At 35.5% G+C, this 23,801-nt stretch overlaps 1 protein-coding gene across 5 annotated transcripts in view; it reads left to right on the forward strand.

The window, feature by feature from the left end:
- The window catches only part of LOC135205702 (uncharacterized), a 1,031,110-nt gene that overhangs the window by 240,736 nt on the left and 766,573 nt on the right, over window positions 1-23,801 (forward strand). For 2 of the 5 annotated variants that reach the window (XM_064236782.1, XM_064236792.1), the window contains one exon: window positions 11,026-11,091. The exons of the other annotated variants lie outside the window; for them this stretch is intronic. In XM_064236782.1, the coding sequence (XP_064092852.1) occupies window positions 11,026-11,091 (66 nt within the window). The remainder of the gene's footprint in view (window positions 1-11,025; window positions 11,092-23,801) is intronic. 5 annotated transcript variants of the gene reach the window in all.

Raw genomic sequence — 23,801 nt, forward strand, 5'->3', positions numbered from 1 at the left:
TTCAAATGAAGGGAGTGATGCCACCTCCGCTTAGAACTTTAATTTGTGCTTTATGGATGAGGTGTTAATGCAAAATGAATGACACTTGATGAATGAGAACTGAAGGACCTTGAGTCAAAGTTGTTGAGAGGATTATTTAGTGATATCAACATTTATCGCTGCCACTAACAGGTGGTTAAAGTTAGCAAGCCCTACTTCAGAGCAAATTTGCACTAGGCTAGTCAATGAAATTGTAGGGGGGGGGACCTGATTTTTTTTTATTTTTTACATTAGACTAGTGAGCACCTTTCGCAAAAACTAGAAATAAGAAATGTAGCGCTAAGCTATGCTTAAATGTGAAGATATAATGAAACAAGTATTTTTACTGTTCCATATTTGTGTTATGTGTGGATTCGTTTGTGGTTCTAGAACACTATAGACTCTTGTATGTGTTGTTTTGATCTTTTTAGAGTTTGGTTATAGAAACAAATGATGAAACGGTGCACGATAACTAAGTTTTAATCAATAGGATTTGGCTAATGAAGCAAAAGAAACGTTAGTCAAACTTTATCCATTAAATACTTATTATATTAACACCAGGCTAACTGGTCAGGCACTTGAGACGAGCGTCAGAAAACCTACGAGAGAAAGTTTGTTTTTCACGTCGTTCTGACGAGGTTCTTTTTTACAGCTTTAGCCTCAAAGCTTCACAGAGGAATGCCAAAGAGCGATGACGGACAGAGACTGCCATAGGTTAAGGTTAAGTTCCAAAGAAACAGAAGAGGGGTCGGGGTAGGAAGTGGGTGGTTGGGGAGAGAATCACTTCCAAAATAAAATCCAGGGATTCTTTCAAAACGTTATTTCTGTAACGCTTCTGGAATAGTAAATTGATGCGTATACTTAAAGGCTAGCTTTTCGCACCGATAAATGAAGGCCAAATTACAATTTAACATGTCTGAGGGATGCCAAGGAAAATGTACAAATGTTCGGCGCAGGATGAGGGCAGCCATTTGTTGTGGTAAGCACACTCGAATAACACGACGCTTTCACTTCACGTGACGCTACCGATGCCCTTGAACCTCCTTCTCTCTTCTCTTCCTCCTTCTGAGACATAACAAACTACCCCGCTTGAGCACCTCTCTCTCTCTCTCTCTCTCTCTCTCTCTCTCTCTCGTACAATGTTTGAGCATATATATGAATCCATTCATTCATACACAAATTTTTCTCATAGCTTAACAGTAAACTTCTCTTAGCAAAATTGCTTGCAAATCACGTTTTATGTATATATATGTATATATATATATATATATATATATATATATATATATATATATATGTATATATATATATATATATATATATAATATATATATATATATGATATATATATAATATAATATAAATATATATATCATATATAATAATATATATATATATATATATATACTATATATATATATATATATATAATATTATATATATATAATGTGTGTGTAATATATTATATATATTGCGTGTATAAGTTTTATTTTACTTTTTACTCTCCTTTTATTAGGAGACCTTGGCACGTATAGGTACAAGCCCACATCTACCCATTTGCTAGACCAAATTTCTATAAATTGTGGAATAATGAACACAAGGTCTAAAGCCCTTGAATAAACGCAGTTAAGTGGCCTTGGGCAGCAGGTAAATCTGTTAGACGTGATGTATTCCTAGGTATGTCATGGTAGGTTTGCGGTCTGAGTGTTTTAGGGCCTCAGCGGTTAGACACTTTTATCCTGAGGGTGTTCACGTCTGTTGACCCTATTTTGCCTCACCCACAATAATGGAAGGAGGGAAATAGCACTGCCTTTAGTAAATAGATCTAAAGCCTACAGTAGTCATTTGGATATATATATATACGTATATAGTATATAGTATATATATACATATGTATATGTATATATATATATATATATATATATATATATATATATATATATACATAGAAAAACAGTTGAAATTATCCTGTATCTGTTTTTAGACAAAATAGAACGCAGCTGTTTCCTGATTAACGAATATTGTGCGTCCTGCTGTCCAATTTTCTGCGATATCTTCCCTTCTTTCTATGTCTCTTGGTAATTCTGGTGACACGACGTCATTTATGTCTGCTGTCTTTCATGATATACTTGTGTCTTCTTTTTCGCCACTTCCCATTATAATAATCTTAATTTCTTCTCCTTAAAAAGTAGCACCTTCAAGGCCTATTGCTGGTTGAGCGTCCTTGTGTCACTTTTATCTGTCAAAAAGATAAATATCTTTGTCATTTACAGTTTATACACGAAGTCCTCTCTACGGTATTTGTGTGCAGGATTACAAATCTCTCTTGCTTAGTCTTTTCTGTGGTGAAATTCTGTTTAGATTCCTATGAAAGGAATTGTCTTTGTTCCTCATAGAAGTGTAGTAAAACACCATTCATGAATGTGGAGAAGGAACAGACGACTATCTATGATTTTCGTGCCTTCTCATTAAGTGCCAGGCATGTATGAGAATGTGTCTTTAAATACTATGAAATTCAGGGCCTCTGTAACCGGTTTTTTTGGATTTTGTTCCTTATCAAAGCATCGTTGTAGCTGAAAGTTGACATATGATATTTTACAACTACACACAAATTTTGTCAGCATTATCAATAACCTAAACCCGATAGTTTTAATTTTTATAGAGTAAAAATGATCTAGCCGACGCCATGGCCAATGATTGCGAGCCAAGAGTCGAAAAACATTCATTACGTAAGCAAGGTAAACATCGTTTTACGAAATGTTGCCCCGCCCATCCACCAGACAGAAACCCATTCACCTTATTCCATCGGCTCTGAAACCCATAGTAGTCAAGAATGGCTAACAGGATTTGGAATTGTACCCGTGGTTGCAAAACTGCCTTTGTCTTACGACTTGCAACTTTATACAGTCAAGAGAAAGTCCGTGGCCATACTTACTATAGCCTGAATAGGTAATTATAACATTTCCATTAACTATTCACTATGCCACCAAGAGAGAGAGAGAAAGAGAGAGATTGTATTTAAACAGTAGTTATATAACTATTTTTGTTAAAATAAGATTTTTATCCAAGGTAAATACAAGCTTATATGTGCTAAAATCTCCAGCAGACCAACGGATCATCCGATATAATTTTTTTTCTTCTTCTTTAGTCTGTACGACCATGTTGGATATAAAGACTTTATGAATGGCGGAACGATACATAGATGTGGGTGGGGTATCTGTGCAGCGTGAGTAATACTACTGTAGCGCCAGTAGTGCCGCAAAATTAGTAATAGCAGCAATATACATGAATTAAACGTTTAGGCCAACTGCTGGGATCCTTGAGGATCATTTAGCACTTCTTACAACTACTCGAGAAATGAGTTTTTATAGCCAGAAGTTAGATTTTCTAATACAACAATGTCCATGATAGCCTTCAGTGTTATCCTGAATTACAACGAGGCCAAAGTGGGTGGAGCCTCATGAAGTCATCATTCTGACGATAATTATTGGTGAAGGTTTAAAGCCAAAATACGGTACCGGCTTTTTTTTTTTTTTTTTTTTTTTTTTTTTTTTTTTTTTTTTTTTTTTTTTTTTTAGTAAATAGCGGTAGAATAGCCGATAAATAAAAATTGGCTTTTGACAAGTTGGATACAGCAGTTATCAAATCGAGCTTGTCTACTATGTCTTTGAAAATTACCAACTATTCCCTACATCTTGTCAATCTGATTGTGACCTATAAAGTAGATTATAATTTCTTAGACACTTATTTGGGATTTTGGGAGTTTGACTAATAATCGAAGTGTTTTTTGTATTTATTAACATATTTTGTTGGTTTGTTCATTATGACAATTATCAGTGGAGAGGATTCAGAGTTCATAAAGGTGTACTGCTTTGCTTGTGTTTAATTTTGTATGTCATTGTTGCCAGAGGTATAGCCTTCGTTTTGTATAGCCAATCATCCATCGAGAATGAAGGAAGAAATGTTGCCATAAGTTACGTAACGAGTGCGTTCGAAACCTTATCTCTGAGTAAGTTGGCCCGTCTTCAAAAAAAAGTCACTTTTACATAATGAGTATACACCAAATTTATTCAATCTACGTAATGCAGAATACAGTCAAAATTTATGTGTAGATATAATGTGTATTCTGAATAAGCGTTATATCTATGAAATGCATAGAAAAAAGTTATTGCCAAAAAACCGTGTTACAGAAGCCCTGAATCTCATAGTAAATACTCATACTATGTACATGCGCGCACACACACACACATACACACACACACACACACACACACACATATATATTATATATACGTATATATATATATATATATAAGTATATAATATATATATATACGTATTAATATATAAGTAAATATATATAACGTATATATATATATATATATATACGTTATATATATATATTATAAAGTTATATTAATAATATATATAATATACGTATAATATATATATATATATATTATATTTTGAATAAGCTTTTTGATCACGATATGTATAAAACGTGATGCTATGTATACATAAAGGTAATGCCACGGAGACTGGAACAACTAGAACTGCTCCGAGATATTTTGGTCTTAACGACCTTTTACTATAGGCAAGACTTCGGTATAGGGTCGTTAAGACCGAAAGATTTTCCGTCGTGGCATTTCCTATATATATATATATATATTATTATTATATATATATATATATATATATATATATATATATATATATATATAATACATATGTGTATGTGTGCCAAGGTAAAAAAAGACCCTTGTAAATAAAACGATAATGGAACAATGAAAGCATTTTATTAATGAAATTACCTTTACCCCTTGCCAAACAACAATGAATTTACGGGTACAAAGAAATCTTATCTGTTCAGGAAGGAAGTTTTAAATGGGCAGGCAGTTAGTGAATTTGCAGTCCCTCTTAGAAACGAACGCCTGGCTTATCTTATAGTTAAGTCAGACGTCAAGTTTGAACTCATATTCTTCTTGGTTCTGAATCTACGTAAAGCGGAGAAAGAATGGAATTTCCAACTATGTAAAATATATAGTTTAACTATTGACCACAGTTGCTCTCGTTGACTCTACAAACTAATAAAAGTGGTTGAAATTTAGATTTGCTCCCTCCATACTCACTGCAGATGAATAGCACATAATCGAAAATATTAGTAAGAAATTTGTGTTGATACTGGATAATACGTAGCATTCTAACACGTAATCGTTTGACATGCACTGATTGTGTTTACAATTCCGTGACCTTACTTAACGCATTTGTTCACATTTAGGCAAATTGTTAAAAAATATAACCAATAAGGTATTCATTTCCGTTTGTCCAACAATGATGAGTGTTTGCTTTTTCTCGAACAAACTTGTAAAATCATTGTTTTTCTGCCGTGAAAAAAAAAAAAGGTAGGTACACAGTCACATAAATATTTATCAACAAATGCCCCTTCATATCAAGTTCAGTAAGAAGGGGCATTTGAGGCTTCATATTTTTTATAACAGAGCAGGCACGCCTGTCTAAGTGAGACACATGTTTGAGCGCGCGCGCGCGCGCGTGTTTGTGTGTGTTTGTGTACATGCGCAAGTTTGCTCGTCCTGCATTTATCCTTTTTGCTTTGAAGAAAGTTGAAAACCTTAGCATACTTGGATAAGGTGCGCTTGAGATACTATTTGGTCTGTTTGCCCTGATAACTAGTGTCAGGTGAGCAGCGGCGTTCGTTCGTCAGCAGTCAGACAGATAGTTGTAATGAAGGCCATTGGTTTCCCCTCTGCTTTAGGGCGCAAGAGATCGACCATGATTCATAGTTGGCTTCTTCCCAACTTCCTCGAGAAGAAGCCAAAATGAGAACCCCGAGTTAAAGCGGCCATCATTGAAAAGCATTTATTGCTCTTCTGCTGAGAGATACGGACCTGGTTTCCTTATCTGGATTCAATGTCATTTTGAAGACGATCCGTATTTAGAATTGCCGAAAGCAAATATCTGAAATATTGTTGCTTCTAGAGGGGCCATAGATATAAGGAATTTTGTTTAAGCAGTTATTGTTAAAGAGATGTTTCAGGGACGGGACAAAGCCTATAGCACGAAGAGTCTCCCCCCCCCCACCCCCCCCCCCACACCAACACACACACACACAAGCCACCCGGGACAAAACCCCTTCTGTTCAAGACAAGTCCGACTTCATTTACAATCTACTATCACTTGAGGAACCAATAACAATGTTTATTTTTTCTCTCATTTATTTTCGCTAGTGAGTCTCACCTATAGATATCGGGCATTTATATCATTCATTTAGTAGAGGATTAGGAAGCATAACCATCTTTATCCTACGCTGTATCAATACAGTTTAATATATGATTTCAATTCGTCATTTACTGGATATTTTTTTTCCACTACAAATCAACAAATCATCCTTTACTCGTAACCAAATTTTAGTTCTTTCGCTCATTTGACTTCTTCAGTGTTAGAAACGTAGAACGGTAGTGCCAAGCTGTTTACTTTCTGACCTGGTATAAGGCAGGTGTGGCAACGTTCTGCCACGTTTACACGATATCTCAACTTGAATCAAGGTTTTATGAATCAAATCTGGAAAAGTGGCAGCGTCTAAAAAGTGCTACCAGTTCGTAGTCCTTTTGGTTTGACTATAGTCACAACCAGGACCCATCAAACTCGACTCAACGTCCTACCACGTCAAGTTTTGTTCTCCACGAATGAAATATTACTGTTCCTTTGAATCTTCATATCTGGCTGCTGGACAGACAAGTGTAAAATGATGAAGCTTATAAGTCAAGACAGAACAGTGTTGTCACGAATCAGATCCTTGAGCCATTATTCGGTGATGAATTAATAGACGCTTCTCATGAAATCTTTGTATGTCCTCATAACGTGTCGGTCAGTTTTGAAGTTCATGGCTTTCATGCGTATCATTATCATTATTAATAATAAGCAGGAAAAGTAGAGCTAATAAGGAAAGATATTTCTGCAGATTTTTTTTAACTCTCTCTCTCTCTCTCTCTCTCTCTCTCTCCTCTCTCTCTCTCGTCTCTCTCTATATATATTATATATTATATTATTTATTCAATTGTTACATACCACACCACACCACAACACACCACACCACAACATAATATATTATATTATAAATTAATATATATATAATTAATAAATAATATTATATATATATATATATATGTATATATATAAAGAGTTTCTTTTCCAGTTACATAAACAATTTTTCTCTTGGATACTTATGTTTAATACCGCCATGCCGAAAAAGGAATTGACATCCTTGCTTTCCTAACATTAGCTTCTAAAAGATGTTAGTTTGAGATTTAATCTTAAGGTAATTAAATGATTTCACAGAGACGCATTATTTTTGAGAATAATAACCGAAGTCAAGAAAATTTGCTCGTGCTTCGTCTATTGTTCTTATACCGCCGATTTTTGGAAGGGTTTTCAGAGAGCGATGCGGATTGGGAACCGCCATCCGGAAATGCTGTATTTTCTTTTCAAAATGACATCCAGCGCTTTTTACTTCACTGGATTTCACTCTGAAAAGAAAGTACAACATTTCTACGGGTGACAGTTCCCACGACGCATCTGTCTCTAAAATCTAAACCCTTCAAAATGTTCGCGGGATAACAAGAGTAGACGAGCCGCAGTAAATAGAGTACATTATTAAAAAATATAAAGTACATTATTCATTCTAGCGGCGATCATAATGGTATCATATCTAATCAAAAGGATTATTTTCCCTAGTTAGAATCAGTGGTGTGTGAGATCAGTAGAACCCAGCCCGTCAGTTTTAACCAGATTTGGGTTTTTCAGAAAACATGTTCAACATCCTCCATAACGTTACGGTTAGGATGGAGGCCGTCAGGGTAAACACCTCTTCAGTGTGCAGTTACTATATACTAGCGAAAGACACCTTTTCCCATGAAAGATACCATGGAAATGGGAGGACACCATTTTTATTAAAAGCTTTAACTATTCTAGGTTAACTTTTGATTCACATCTAACTTTTGAGAGGCATCCAACGGAAGTGCTAGCATATATTTATAACAGCGATATGGTCAATGCAACCTGTTTTAGGTCAACTGTGCCTCCTTGACTAGAATTTTGTTCTCCGGTGTGGATGTCTGCGTCTGCCAGAGATTTATCTCTTCTAGACGGATTGGTTGGTGGTGGTAGCGTTCTGTTTCCATATATTAGCTATTATGATTTGGACCATCAACGGATAGTCTCTTATTGATCACTTTTTCATAATTGTATTTCAATAAAGATCCTTCATATTCCCCATTGATCCCTGATCCCCTTTTCCTGCCGAGAGCAACTAGATTTGCTGAACAGCAGCAGCACCGATATGCAATAACTGCGCCTCTGGAACGTCTCAGTTCCAGAGGTCCTTTATTCCTGACACCGCTGGACTCTGGAATACTGGAATAGTTTCCCTGAGGATCTGTTATTGGAACCTTAGAAGTTCAAAAAAAGATGCAATACATTACACCCTGATGCAATTCTTCTTGCATTTTAGCAATTTAATTATATAATTCTTATTTATTTATTCATTTCTTCATTCATTATTTCATTTTTTGATAACTGATCTCTTCTGTCTCTATTTCTCCTGATCTCCTGTTAACTTCTTTCTAGTGAACACCACATTGTTTGGAAGCCTGAATTTCAAGTTAATGGTTCCCGTGGACTAGTTCCTATGACTATGGCTCATCTAAATAATAATAATAATAATAATAATAATAATAATAATAATAATAATAATAATGGAAAACGCTATTTATGTTGAAAGACGCAATTATTATGGAAAGACTCAATTTCCAAAGTAAGACTGACTGGCCGAAAAGATAAACGGACTTTTTTTCAATGTACAGTCCAGTGGAACAGACAGTTTAATCCCCTTATCAGCTCAGTCCTGACAGAATCGAGAAAGAGAGAGAGAGAGAGAGAGAGAGAGAGATACATGATGTTTAAGGCTGCGGCAGTGGTAGATTAGTTATAAAATGCTGTCATTCTTACGGCAAGAATACACTTTTTTTTCTTAAGAAATTTTCAATAGCAACTCAAACTAAACATGATGCTAAAGAGTGAAAAATGTGACCAAAGTTGACTGCCATCGCATTTAACCGCCGAGAAACCCAAAGGTGCAAGTGGTTGAATACCTTTAAGCTGTCTAGAACGAGTTTCATATAAGGATGGCGTCGTAATGCTCCCATTTCGAAGTCAGCTCTAGTAAAATATGCATTTTCTTGTAGTTTTATCTATTCATTCATATCATTCAGATGACTACGGCGGAGGTGGTATTTCATGAGTATAATGTCCCTACACGTCGAAGTTTACGCCTCGGAAATATTGACGAAGGGTATACTCCATAAACGTCCATTGCCGTCTTTATGAGAGAGCAGAAAGGTAGATGTAAGTCGCCACAGAACGTGCTTTTAAAATGGCTGTCATTTTATCGGATCAGAATTTTTCTTGGGACAAATGAGGTTCGTCGTCCGCCTGAACCTCGTCGTCTCTCCTGGGTGACGAGGACCCTTCCCTTCCCTTTCCCTTCCTCGCCCGCTGCCCTACAATATGAGAGAATCCAAGATTCCACCCTGAGACCTTGCCACGGTGCCACTAACCGTTAAAGCCACCCACGTCTCGCGAGCCTGAAGAGGAGCAGGTGTTGGTCCCTAAGCATTTGGCAGCAGAGCTCAGCGTAGAAATAACTACTTGGAAAAAATTTCTTAATTGATGAACGACTTGTATGTAAATACCTTCAACTCACCAAGGCCAGGTGACGATTGCAGGTAGAGCGGAAGTTTATTTATCCTTTCTCACAAACAATGTGAAAGTAAGTGAGTGACAGAGAAAAAACTATTCATTTGGGGTTTGAAATGAAGAGAATAACCACCAAAGAAAAAGAGTTAAATTCTTTCCATGTCAGACATCCAACTCTTAAGTCAATTTAAGCCCCGTACTTCATTTTCCTTACTCTGCGCTTATGAGCCGCCGTCCTTTTCAGTCACTGCACGAGACGAGACCCCTACAATGTCTGCGAGTTCTATATTGGGATCCGAAAGCTGGGTCGCCCAAGGAACAAAATCAACAAGTGTCATGTCGGAGGACGAGGAGGAGGAGAGAGAGAGAGAGAGAGAGAGAGAGAGAGAGAGAGAGAGAGAGAGATAGCCGTCGCAGGAGACTCATGGCACAGAGACGCCCTTCTACCTGGCCTAAATAAAAATAGCCCCAGTTTTGTTATTATTTGCCTTTTTCAAGTGCGTTAAATGTCTGCCATGTTCCCCGTTTCATACGTAACGAAGGTATGAGTGCTGCAGTGTCTGAGAAAGAGGTAACTGAGTCAGCTATTCAGCTCTGTCGGTACATTCCATGGACAGTTTATATGTGCCTTTATAATTTCAACTGAAAGACTCAATTTAGACTTAAGATTGCCCAAGGAGCACCATTTGAGTTAAGGTATGCCGCAGAGGTGCACAGAAATGCAGTGCAAATAGTGCACAAAGGTCGCTACTGATTTCGATAGCGTGAATGTGATGGGTTCCATTTGTACATGAGGCATAAGCATATACTTTCATTCCAATTTCATTTCCCCTCTAAGAAGAAATCGTAGTCTTCTTCTCTTTGTTCGTGTGTAATACTCTGTACACATATAGTCTGTGTACGTACATAGATAATATATACTCAAAAATACCGATTGTATATATTTATCTGAGTATTTCTTTAGACAGATTCTGCTTAAAATAAAAACTAAACCTATATTCGGTATTGAGATTTTTTTTTAGAAATATTCATTTTTTATCTTTTAAAGAAAAATAAATTTAAATTCTTTTTATCAATTACAAATGTTATTGTTGTATTTCTTGTGTTTGTCCAAATTTCTAGATTTATTTGTTCTGATGTTTTTTATTTTTTTTAAATCATTGTTTATTGCACCATGTCCTGAATGAACCATTATACAGTTTGAGCGTCAACTAAACTTGGCCTTTTAATTTGCAGGTACGTAATGAGGTGACTGAAATTCTGCAGAACCCTTCCGATTTTCGTTCCTGTCAGTGGTCTCATGTATGTATAAAAACGCTAGAAGATGTTGTTATATTAGCTCACTTTTTCACCAATTTCTTGTACGATAAATCCAGAAATGAAGTCGTTTTAAATGCTGTAGGGCGAACTCTGTTTGATTGTGCTTTCAAAGTATTGTATGCTAGGAAAATAAAGAGGGTTTGCAAAGAAAATTGGGAAAAAGTTATTCGTAATTTTCGTAATTCTCTCTCTCTCTCTCCTCTCCTCTCTCTCTCTCTCCTCTCTCTCTCTCGCTCTCTCTCTCTCTCTCTCTATCTATCTCTCTATATATAATATAAAAATAAAATCTTTATATATATAATATAATATATATTATTAATATATATATATATATATATATTTATATATATATGTATATATATATATATATATATATATATATTAATATATATATATATGGTGTAATTAGAACCAATTACTGATGAATACTATGAAATGTAACATACTTAATGGTTTTGTCTATTTACTATATTTATAACATTACACGCACACACACATACGTACATACACACACATATATATATATATATATATTATATATATAATATATACTATATATATGTGTGTGTGTATATGTATGTACGTATGTGTGTGTGCGTGTAATGTTATAAATATAGTAAATAGACAAAACCATTAAGTATGTTACATTTCATAGTATTCATCAGTAATTGGTTCTAATTACACCATATATATATATATATATAGATATATATATATATATATATATATATAAAATGTATATATATATATATATATAAATATAAAATGTATATATATATATATATATCTAGATAATATATATATATATATTATATGAGATATATATAGACCGAAAGTTCTTGGCTCTCTCACCTTTCATTTTCCTCCGTGGCAAAACCTTTATTTATACACGTTTTATATACTTCGTGATCAAGTTATTCATATATATATATATATATATATATATATATATATATATGTATATATATACATATATATATATATGATATATATATATATATATATATATATATATAAAACTAATTACTGGTGAATACTTGAAATTACACAACATACAATCAAATGTAGCGTACTTAACAGATTTGTCTATTTAGTATATAAATATAACGTTACACCCATACGAACCTATATAATATATATATATATATATATATATATATATATATATATACGTATATTTATATATATATATATAGGTGCGTATGTGTGTAATGTTATATTTATATACTAAATAGACAAAAATATTAAGTACGCTACATTAATAGTATTTATGTTGTGTAATTTCAAGTATTCACCAGTAATTAGTTATAATTACGACCTTAATTGCGACGTCTCGTACTGACAAATGGTCAACGTCTTGCGTCATGCTGTGTTCTAGAATTCCCCTTCCACTTACAGTCGTTTTCCCTTTTTCTGTTTCTGTGATTTCCTGAGGTATTTGCAGTGTGGATGTCCTTGCAAACGTTTGCGGAGCATGGGATCTTCTTGAAGATCATTCCTAAGCAGATTGGGTCGTGGGCGCCATTTAAATAACTAATCATTTTTCACTGGATAAAATACATCAAATCGTACAACTACACTTATGCAGGAAGTTAGCATTGAAAATGGAACAGACTGGCTCAATATTTACTCAATATTTGTCCGATGAGACAGAAAATATATGGTATCAATGTATCTGTACCAGGGAGAAAGGGCAACCATGTTTATGAAACTGTGTGATTTTAGATCATTATGAAAGCGCATAATGAAGCTGAGATTCCTTCTCGAGTTTGTATGTTAGAGGGAACGAATGAATGTCGAAGGAAACGATTACCGAGGTATGCAGTTGTTATATTGAAAAACATTTTACCATTCCTCTGAAGGATGACCCTCATATTTACTGCTTTGGCCTTGTTTGACCGTAACATAACGTACATAGTAGCTATGGCGCTGGGAGGCCAACAAGATGTGTCACTTGTACAGTAGTTCAGCTACAAGCATTCTCTCTTCTCTCTCTCTCTCTCTCTCTCTCTCTCTCTCTCTAGAAAGGATGTACCACTTGTACAGTATTTCAGTTACAAGCATTCTCTCTCTCTCTCTCTCTCTCTCTCTCTCTCTATAGAAATGATGTACCACTTGTACAGTAGTTCATTTACAAGCATTCTCTCTCTCTCTCTCTCTCTCTCTCTCTCTATAGAAATGATTTACCACTTGTACAGTAGTTCAGTTACAAGTATTCTCTCTCTCTCTCTCTCTCTCTCTCTCTCTCTCTCTCTCTCTCTCTATTGTAGGCCAAGTGAAAGTGAGAGAAAGGACAAAGCCATTCCTATAATATCCATGTGGTTACATTATCATATTGCCATTTTGCATGATATAGTTAAACTATATATTACGATAATAGCCTTGTATACTTTCTAAGTAATTACAGTATTAGTAATTGCCCTGCTATTCTCTCTTCAGGTCGCCAAGGTTACGAGTGAAATGAAAGTGGCTTTAGATTTATACCTAAGAGTGTAATACCTCATGTCTAAGGAAAACCTTTTCTGAGACACATCTATCACTTCTTGTATATATATATATATATGTGTGTGTGCGCGTTTGTATGTATATGTATAGTATATATATATATATATATATTATATATATATATATATATAATATATATATATATAGATATATATATATATATATGTATAATATATATATGATATATATAATATATATATATATATATATATATATATATATGTGTGTGTGTGTGTGTGTGTAACAAAAACCTCAGACAACGCCCGCAACCAAAGTTTTTGCCTTCACAATAAATCAACATTCTATTAGAATTATAGCAACCAAAGCCATTTACCTTCATAGTTCAATCGGCAATTTATGTCTTATCCAAATTATGCTAAGCCTATTATTATATTACAGCCGCAGTGACAGACAATGTTTGCAGACTTGGGATTGTTGTCAGGGTTTTCTTGATTCAGGACTTACCATAAAATAGATTCCTCAATCGAGGAACAGTTATCAAAGAACTATAACCTTTTACATGCTGTCGACATTTTCGTCTTATTAACGTGAACAAGGTAGGGCCATGCTCAGAAGTGATGCTACGTGACTGCATTTACCTTTTATTTCCATGCTGAAACAAGATTATTTTACAAAATAAGTCCTTACTGTGTTTTACAATAGAGAAATCTTTCATATAGTATATTAAAATTGTAAGAAAATATTACATGTAGCCAAATTTTGGAAAAAGTGCCTGAACATTCCCAAAACTTTCGTTCACTCAGCGCCGATGCGTTCGACAACAAAAGTCTTTAGCAAGCCTAGGCTCAAATGTTAAAATGATAAGAAAAATCACAAATTTTCATAACATGATATTGGCATTAATTGCAGCCGTAAAACTTTTAACAGTCCTATGTGTTTATTTTTATGCCTCAATGCTGAAAAAAAAATAATGATATAAATGCAAAATTATTGTTTGACCGTGATTGTAGCTAAAACGCATCCGCCGATATCAACGGATGGGTGTGGTTTGTGTGACATAACCATTGGGGTGGTGTCAACATGAGCCATTTGGAACATTGGTCAACAATATGCAAAGACAATGAAATTATATTGAAAATATTTTTTCTGTATCTGTTAGAGCAATATTTGTATGTTCATAAAAGATATTTTTATATATATATATATTTCTTAACTGCCTTGGAATTACACTGTTTAACGCCAAGGTTTTGTTCTGGGCCTATGTGTGTTAGTTTTCTTATCTTGCTAAATACACAGTACTCCTAGCATTTACATCTCTGTACTAACAATTTGTAGCGGGAAAGCAACATTTGAAAGAAGCATCATGTTTTATTAGCACAGAACAAGTAGTCTCTAAAAATAAACCCTTTAGTATACTAGATTGCATCTCAGAAGCCTTAGATTTTTTATGAGGCTTATACATCATTGGTGCAACATATAGGCAGTTTGAACATAGCCTATGACTCGATATTTCTAAGATCGTTGTCTGTAATAAATATTTATATTTTGTAAATTTTATTATGACTGCTAAGCCTATCGGGTCTATCCTTAAATGCTGTAGAGGTAGTTGTGATAACAACTTCTTGAAGCAAGTTGTGTGAGTTGACTTTGGCAGCACTTGTCACAATATGCTTTGAGCCAAGCAGCACAAAAAAAAAGATAAAAAATATGAGTGTATGCAATTTTTTTCACATATGTTGCGAATGATGTCAGGGAATGAATGACAAGTGATATCAGGGAATAAACGATATCATATCTATTAATCCATAAGTGAATTCACTTAATTGTCGAAAGATATAGCATTGGGATAAAAAGAGGTTTAGCACTACTTGGCAACCACACAACATTTTCTGTTGCAACTGAGCTTTAGGAGTATACTAAAAGAATCATGTTGCTTGACTTATGAGCATGGCTGTACATGGAAATGGAGAACATGATGCATTGCTCAAGCTCTCGTTGAGTAGCAGTTTTTTATTCAGTTTGTCCGGATAGTTGTCCAAGGGGGCGAAATTTACACGTATACAACAGTTTATTTGTATGTACGTAAAATTTAAAGCTTGCCAGTTTTGAGGGCTTTAGTACTTATTTTTTTAAATACTTTGATTATATTCTTTCACTTGAAATGCTGTTGCTGATTTCTGTAGCTCCCTTGACTGCTTGCGGCTTGATGTTGCTGAAGTCGTTTTCCTTCAGAGAGTCAAAGCAAAATTTCTTGACATAAAGAGCGTTGATTTTAAATATAGGATTAGATTATTGTTGAAACCATGGATGTTACCTGTAGAGCAGGGAACACCTGCATGTATAATGCATCTGCTCTTGCGAGTGTTTTGTATTCCTGTCAGTGGTGTCTAATTGCTAAAAAATGGTCTTGGCATACTCCTTTTGTCATCTAGGAGTTTTACCTTTACGGTAATTGTCTCGCTTCTGGTCTTCCTGATCAGCGTGGCATGTCAACTCGAATTCTGCCAGTGTTTTGGCATCCAGCTTACAAAAAAAGCCCACTCATATTTCTGGCAAAGGACTGGATGTATGTAGTTCTAAGAGGTGTTTCAGTTGTAGTTGATCTCTGCATCGGTTTATTGCAAGCTCAGACCATTATTCCATAGTAATGGACATCTGTATTAATCAGTGCATTCCCAGTACCACTAATAAATGACCTCTTTGGTTTAAAGTATTATGACAATTGACAATTAATAGAACCTAATTTGGCAGCTGTACAGATTCCTTTCAGGAATGATGTCGGACTCTGCCCCAGATTTTGTTACATTCCATTCGAAGGCTCCCTATCGCTTTTTTATCATCTTTGATTCGACGACTCTGTTGACCGGGATACCAGGATAAGCAGGCCAAGTTCATCATGCCGTTGTCATCATAACAGGGGAACTTTACAGAACTTTTCTGAACACTGCCCGAGGCAAACAAAGCCCAAATCTTTGCGTAGAGAAATTAATACTTCAGTACAGGCAAGAAATACCTCATACTCATCTGTGGTGGACTCAGATCATCATTCCATTTAGTAGTAGCTGCATTTAGTAGTTCCACTATTATTCTTACTAGCAACTATGATAGAAAACTGTTGCTTAACCTTTAGACAAAGCAGAACTACTTTCTCAAACCTTTGACTGATGTCTCTCTGAGCCACTTCTGAACTTATTTGCTCTTCATTGAAACGTCAATAAATATTTCATTGGTAATCTTTTCTGGACAGACAGAATGGCGAATCAGATACGGTTTTTAATACTTTTTGAAAATGTGTCTGAGGTCCTTTCTCCGCAAATTAAGATATTTTAGTTTCTTTTCTGGGAAGTCTTTTTTTTTTTTTTCTTTTTTTTAAATATGAGAAAATTGTGCTACACGAGGTCCTGAGGGTTTCCAGGAAATGTAACATGGGTAAGGCCCTCATACCAATGTACTGAAGAACCGAAAATTTTGTCCCTTCTGGAGCTAGCCCAGCTAATGAAAAAAGTTCTGTGGTTGATTATAAATATATATATATATATATATATATATATATATATATATATATATATATATATATATATATATAATATATATAATATGATGTGTGTGTGTGTGTGTGTGATAAGATTAGTAGCAACAAAACAGCCACAAAAATGAAGTTTACCATTTGACTGTCAGCAATGGATTCAAGATCGTAGGATGTTTACGTTACGCGTTCTCACATGTTTATTTGTTTGACCACGAGATATTTCAGAAATTATTTCTAGATATCTATGAATATGTTATGGTGGGCCATGTGCCAAGATGGAGTTGACTAGTTTAAAGATGGATCCAGATCAGAATGCAGCTCCAAGTTTGTTTATTTAGATTATCCCAATCTTTATACATTTAATCCCTGTTCGTAACAATTACTTCCTCCAGCAATGTGTGACGGTGGTTACCTTCTCTCTACTTTTTAATTTCTTTATGTATGCACTCCGTCAGTTCCTGCTAGTTTTCGATTGCATGTCTCTCTAGTTTTCACTTATCTTTTTCGATTACTTTTCTCATTTAAGTGTTTGGGGTCATACTTACATGAATATCCATTATGAGCTATTACGGAATCATCAGTCATTTCCGCTTAGTTGCCCTGTAAACGTTTCCTTGTTGTTTAGAGAATTCCTTTGAGTGTTTGATATTCCGAACGCACCGGATGCAAGAGGTTTCTTAGATAATTACATGTCAAATGATGTCATTTTGACGGCGCATCTTTTAGATTTATATTGTTGGGTATTTTGACTTGTTAAATCTTGTTGAGCTTCCACTGATGGATTGAGGTAACTATAACCCGGACTATGAGAGGGTCGACATCATTTTAGCGGAATGGTGGCAGAGAGCCAAACTGAATGAGTAGGTCCTCTTACTTGGGTTTCTATCTTATCGCCCTCAAGCGGTCTCTTTCTTATGGTTTTCCACCTAAAGGTTATCAGACAGATGTGATTGACCATAAAAGTGCAATACATAACCAGCCCATACTTTAGTAAACAATTTTAGAATCGCCTACAGAAGAGAAGGTCTGAGCGTGTCGTCACTCTTTATGAACAATGGACAGAAGCTAACATCTGGTTGTTACTTGAGTCAAGAGGTTTCGAAATGACTCGTAGATTTTGAAGTAGATGTCTGATAGATTGATTGATTGACTAGGTTAAAACTGGCATCACAACATCTAGGATTTTGAAGCCGTAATTAATTTAAATAGAAAACTAAAAAATAAATAAACAATTTCAGAAAGAATATCCAAAAATATATATGTATATAATCATAAATGTTCGAATACTATATTATCAATACTTACATATACATTATAGATAAAATCTATATTTTGTTGAGGAGGTGACTTCCTGTATATAATATTATTACATATATATATATATTATAATATATATATATTGATATATCATACGTTATATATATATATAATATACATATATATATATATACCTATCATTATATAGTATATATATATATATATATATATATATATCTATATATATACTTTATTACATTATAGATACATATATATATTAATATATATATATGCGTATATATATAATATATATATAACATATATATATATATATAGATATATATTATAATATATATACTATATAGTATATTATTAGTATCCCTATATATATATATATTTATTACTATTATATAGAATTAATTATTAATATATATTAATTATATATTTGTGTATGTCTGGCGCTCTCTAGTATAGGTATATCTCTCCTCTCTCTCTCTCTCTCTCATCTCCAGGTCTCAATCTCGTCTACTCTCTCTCTCTCTCTCTCCCCGCCGTAGGGGATTAGTGTCGTCATTGCACCTCATGCAGTACAGTGTAAGCATTACTTAAGATTCTTTGCCGAATCCCTTCGATCCCTAGCTGCAACCCCCTTTCTTTCCTCTTACTGTACCTGTATTCATATTCTCTTTCTTCTATCTTACTGTCCACCCTCTCCTAACATTGTTTCATAGTACAACTGTGAGGTTTTTCTCCTGTTACACCTTTCAAGCCTTTTCACTGTCAATCTCCGTTTCAGCACTGAATGGCCTTAGTTACACCAGTGCTTGGCATGTATTCCAAATGTCTGTAAATCTCTCTCTCTCTCTCTCTCTCTCTCTCTCTCTCTCTCTCTCGTCTCTCTCTAATCTCTTCATCTCTCTCTCTCTCTCTCTCTCTCTCTGTCACAACTTTCAGTGAGAGATGCCAAGAGATCCATGTTGTTCACACTTGGGTGTAATTTATCCCATAAATGACCCCGAGCTCCGGCTAACGGAGCTGCCGCCTATAGAGCTCTATGAAAGAAGTTGGTCGCCGTGGCATCAGACGCGGACTTTAAACCATTGACCCCGTTTCATGAGCGTTTCAATGGTTACTGCAAGAAAGATTCAGTGTTAACCACCCAGGATATAGCATCAGTTTTTCCAGCGCTTCAGTGGCGTGGTTGGTATGGTATTGGCGTCCCACCTCGGTGGTCGCGAGTTCGATTCTCGGCCATTTCCAATGAGGAGTGAGAGATGTGTATTTCTGGTGATAGAAGTTCACTCTCGACGTGGTTCGGAAGTCACGTAAAGCCGTTGGTCCCGTTGCTGAATAAGCATTGGTTCCATGCAACGTATAAACACCATACGAACAAAAACATCAGTTTTTCCACTTGCTTGAACCTTCCCTTGCTTGGCGTCCTGCCACTTCATTTCTACCCCCTTCTTCACCTCATTACTATGCTCCTTTTCGCACCACTTCCCCAGACCACTCAGTCTTTGAAATCCCAATTCCCTGTCCAGCAACTGAATTTGCGATATGATCTTTCCGTCCCACTCCGGCCAAGAGTCTCCACATTACGTAGTAACCCCTTTTCGAATATCTTCCGTTTTCTTCACAAGTGCTCTTGTCTCATCGTGCGCAGAGTCGTGGTCTCTTATTTTATTAACAATGATAGGTATTTATGCTGCAGTTTGTGCCTGATGTGTTATCACAAATGCAGTATTGAGTTGTCTGGTGCCAGAAGTGACCATATACCAGAATAACCTTGACCCTTGGCCTATGGCTCGTTCTTTGTAGTTGTAATACGATCGCGTTCTCTTGCTTTTAGGGTTAACTTACGCATAGTTTCTTGTGCCTATTTCCTCATTTATTTATCTGTTTTGCATACTTCAGATTTACTTTGACATTTCTAATCATGCCCATAAAAACTCATTTCTTTTTCTCCCTTGTACTGTTTTTACTTTCTTCATGTTTGGACTTCCTGTTCTGTGGAACTTATTAAGTAAGTTCATTACTTATTGCCTTGGAGCAGTATATAATTATTATTATTCCATAACAGTGGTGGCATGAGAGAAAAACGAGACCGTTACTTTCATTATCTTTCTGCTTTTAATACCTGGTTATTTGCATTCGGTACTTCACAGGGTCCTCTTTAATGCTTTCTTATTTTGACTTCCTCATTGCTGGTCCTCCCTCGGTGGACGACAGCATTCCACTTGCATACCTGTCATTCTCTTCAGCTGAGCTGTTACATGGTAATTCTCTAGTAGTTAAAATTCTATAAGGAACGTCACTTTGGTTGGTGTGCTGAGCACGATCCCAAATTTACAATTGTTAAAGAGATATCTGTCTAACCGTTCTTCCAGCACTGGCCCTCCCCCTCCCACCCTTCACTTATTTAGCTGCTTCATGAATGAATGAATCCTCTCCACTGCTGTATCGCATGACCGTTTCCTTTGCCCCTTCCTCTTCAGAAGCTCTCCTCCCAGTCTTCGGATCCTATCTCCTCTTCCCCTTCCTCGATGTTTCCACATCCTTCGTCTACCTGTTACACCAATCCCCAGCGGCTTTTAGCAACCGCTTGTTATTCTGAAGAGTCCCGTTGCCTTATTAACTTCATGTTGTCACATTCACAACTGGTCGCTGTCATAGTAACATCCACGAGATTCCTGAAAAACTGTCTCCATCCTTCCGCTGTTTCGTTCTCTTCATCTTTGATTATTCCTCTTTCTCCTTTTAAATAAATACTTTGCTCCTTTCAGACCTTTTCTACCTCTGACTTGGGCTAAGACTCCGACTGGGTGGGTGCTGCCCCTCCCTCCCCTAAGCCCAGATCTGACGCCTTCTCTTGGCCTCCATCCTCGTCCCCTTTTACTTCTGTCCTAAGAATAGTGGATTATTATTTCCATCTTATCAAAAGATGTGGTGAAAAAGAATCAAGAAAAGAATATCCAAGTGTAGCACCCTCTTTGTATCCTCCTTTGCAGGAAGGAATTACTGAATTCACTCACCGGTATCGGATTTTAAAAAAAATGAATGATTGATGAGACATGCTAACTAAATGACGAAGTTATTGTTAACATTCTGTATTGTAGTGTTACTTTGAAACTATTTTATCAGTCTTGCCTAAATCTAAATCAAAGGCCTTTTTTATAGTAGACTCATTGATTTTTTTTTTTTTTTTTGTCATTTTTCGTTTTATACTGGTATGTGCTATAGCTTAAAGATGCCACATACCGATATACATACACACACACACACACACACACATATATATATATATATATATATATATATATATATATATATATATATATATATATATATATTTGTTGTATGTATGTATGTATATATAATAAAAGGAGCACATAGAAACGCCAAAATAGAGAGAGAAAATAGTATATTTCAGAGACTGCTGTCTCCCTCTTCATACCTAACGGTCAGTTAGGTATGGACGACAGAACTAGCTATTTTCAACCATAAAAATGAACATAACCACAGAATAAACTGGAATTTGTCACGTATAATTTATAGGAGCAACTGCCGGTACAATAGTCAAATGATGGAATCAGCCTTGATTAAACAGAGACAGGTAATGAACATCTCAGATGTCATTGATAAAGTTTTCATTCAACCAATGCTTAAGAAGATTAAAGGAAGATTATTATCAGTGGAGTCACCTAATTTGGCTTACCTGTGGATGGATCTCTTGGTATAAATACCACCTTTTCTGTAACTTTTTTCATTCATCTACCTGAAGAGGGAGACAGCAGTCTCTGAAATATAGTATTTTCTCTCTATATTTTGGCGTTATTATGGGCTCCTTTTATTAGATGGACTTCTGTTGTAACAGAACATTTTTACCAGTTAATATATATATATATCATATATATATATATATATATATATATATATATATAAACAATATATATGTCTGTGTGTGTGTGTATTTGGATGACAGAGGACGAACATTTATTTGATATAGTTAGTTTTGTTTCATGATAGTAGGAGCCACTGCTTGCTCTTCGTATAAATGTGAATATGGCGGTTATTAATCTGTCTTGATAAAACAACCGGTCGATTGCAAGTGTTGATTGATTGATACGTTTAGCGGCGATTGTATTAGAAAATGAAAGAAGGATATTGAAATATACTCGAGAATTAAATCTTAAGCTTCTCATATATGACGTCACAGATAGGTCAAAGTGAGCGCATTTGTGAGCGTTGCTGTCACGGTCGCGTGTCAGAGTGACGGGTGATTTCAACCTTTCCAGTTGGAGTCCTCTAGCAAACTTTCATTTTACTCGTCAAGTGCTCCGGCATTCACATACAACCTTAGATTTTCCACATCTTTTTCCTGCTGGAAAGAAATTAGGTTTATCTTGGCAGTTGCAAAAGTGTTAACAAATGAAATTAAGATAATGACTGTCTCCTTCAACACTTAAGTCTAACTATGCACCACAATTGTCTTTTATGGCCATTAAACACAGCCCCATTCAGTATCATATTTTACTCATTAATCTTTTATTTCAAACAATTACTGCATGATTTAAAACCATAAAGAAATTACTTCAGTGGAAACCTCTCGTATTGTTTCATGATCTCAGCCAAAAAATAACAAATGAGAGAGAGAGAGAGAGAGAGAGAGAGAGAGAGAGAGAGAGAGAGAGAGAGAGAGAGAGAGAGAGAGAGAGAGAGAGAGAGAGATTAACTCCTCTCTTAGTGAGCATAGCTCATTTCTTGCATCCACCTATCAACCAAGGAAACGTACAGGATGTGATTGATATATTCCTGCTTCCAGGCGGCAGTTGTGAGAATGAGCAAATGAACTGAACTTGACGCAATTTGACGCAATCATCGAGAGGCAGTATTTGCATAAAGTGTGTGCGTGGTATTGCTGACCAAAGATACTTCAGATGTGATTTCTGTAAATATATGCAGCAAAGAAGTAAATCGTCAAGGCAATAAGGTGAAATCGATTTATTTTGCATCTGTATAACGCTTCGTTGCACCTGCATGTGGAAGAAGATCTCTTTTGGGAAGTGAGATGTCATTCTAAATCTGTCATTTAGTTCACTCTAACAAAGATTTTGTAGGTTCATTGAAGATGTGTATGTAATGAAGTTTCACGCCATGTGGGCGAACATCATGTGTATTAGAAGTTTCCCCAGTTCCACGTTGTCATCATTAGCATTCATGTTTCTGTGGCTGAGCTGCACGGTCTTCGCGCGATCTCTCTTCGCAACCAATATTTTGTTTATGTATACAAAAGCGCTTATTATTCAGCAGCCACTTGTGGATGTTTATGGTGTTTTACCCAGAGTATCCAAGTCGAGCTCAAGTGGAAAGTGATGAGACGGTGTCAGGGCACGGCCATGATCAGCATGTGCCTTAACTGTCTTTACTTTGTCTGTAATGT

Source organism: Macrobrachium nipponense, chromosome 11 (assembly GCF_015104395.2).
Source record: "Macrobrachium nipponense isolate FS-2020 chromosome 11, ASM1510439v2, whole genome shotgun sequence".
NCBI classification, from domain to species: Eukaryota; Metazoa; Arthropoda; class Malacostraca; order Decapoda; family Palaemonidae; genus Macrobrachium; species Macrobrachium nipponense.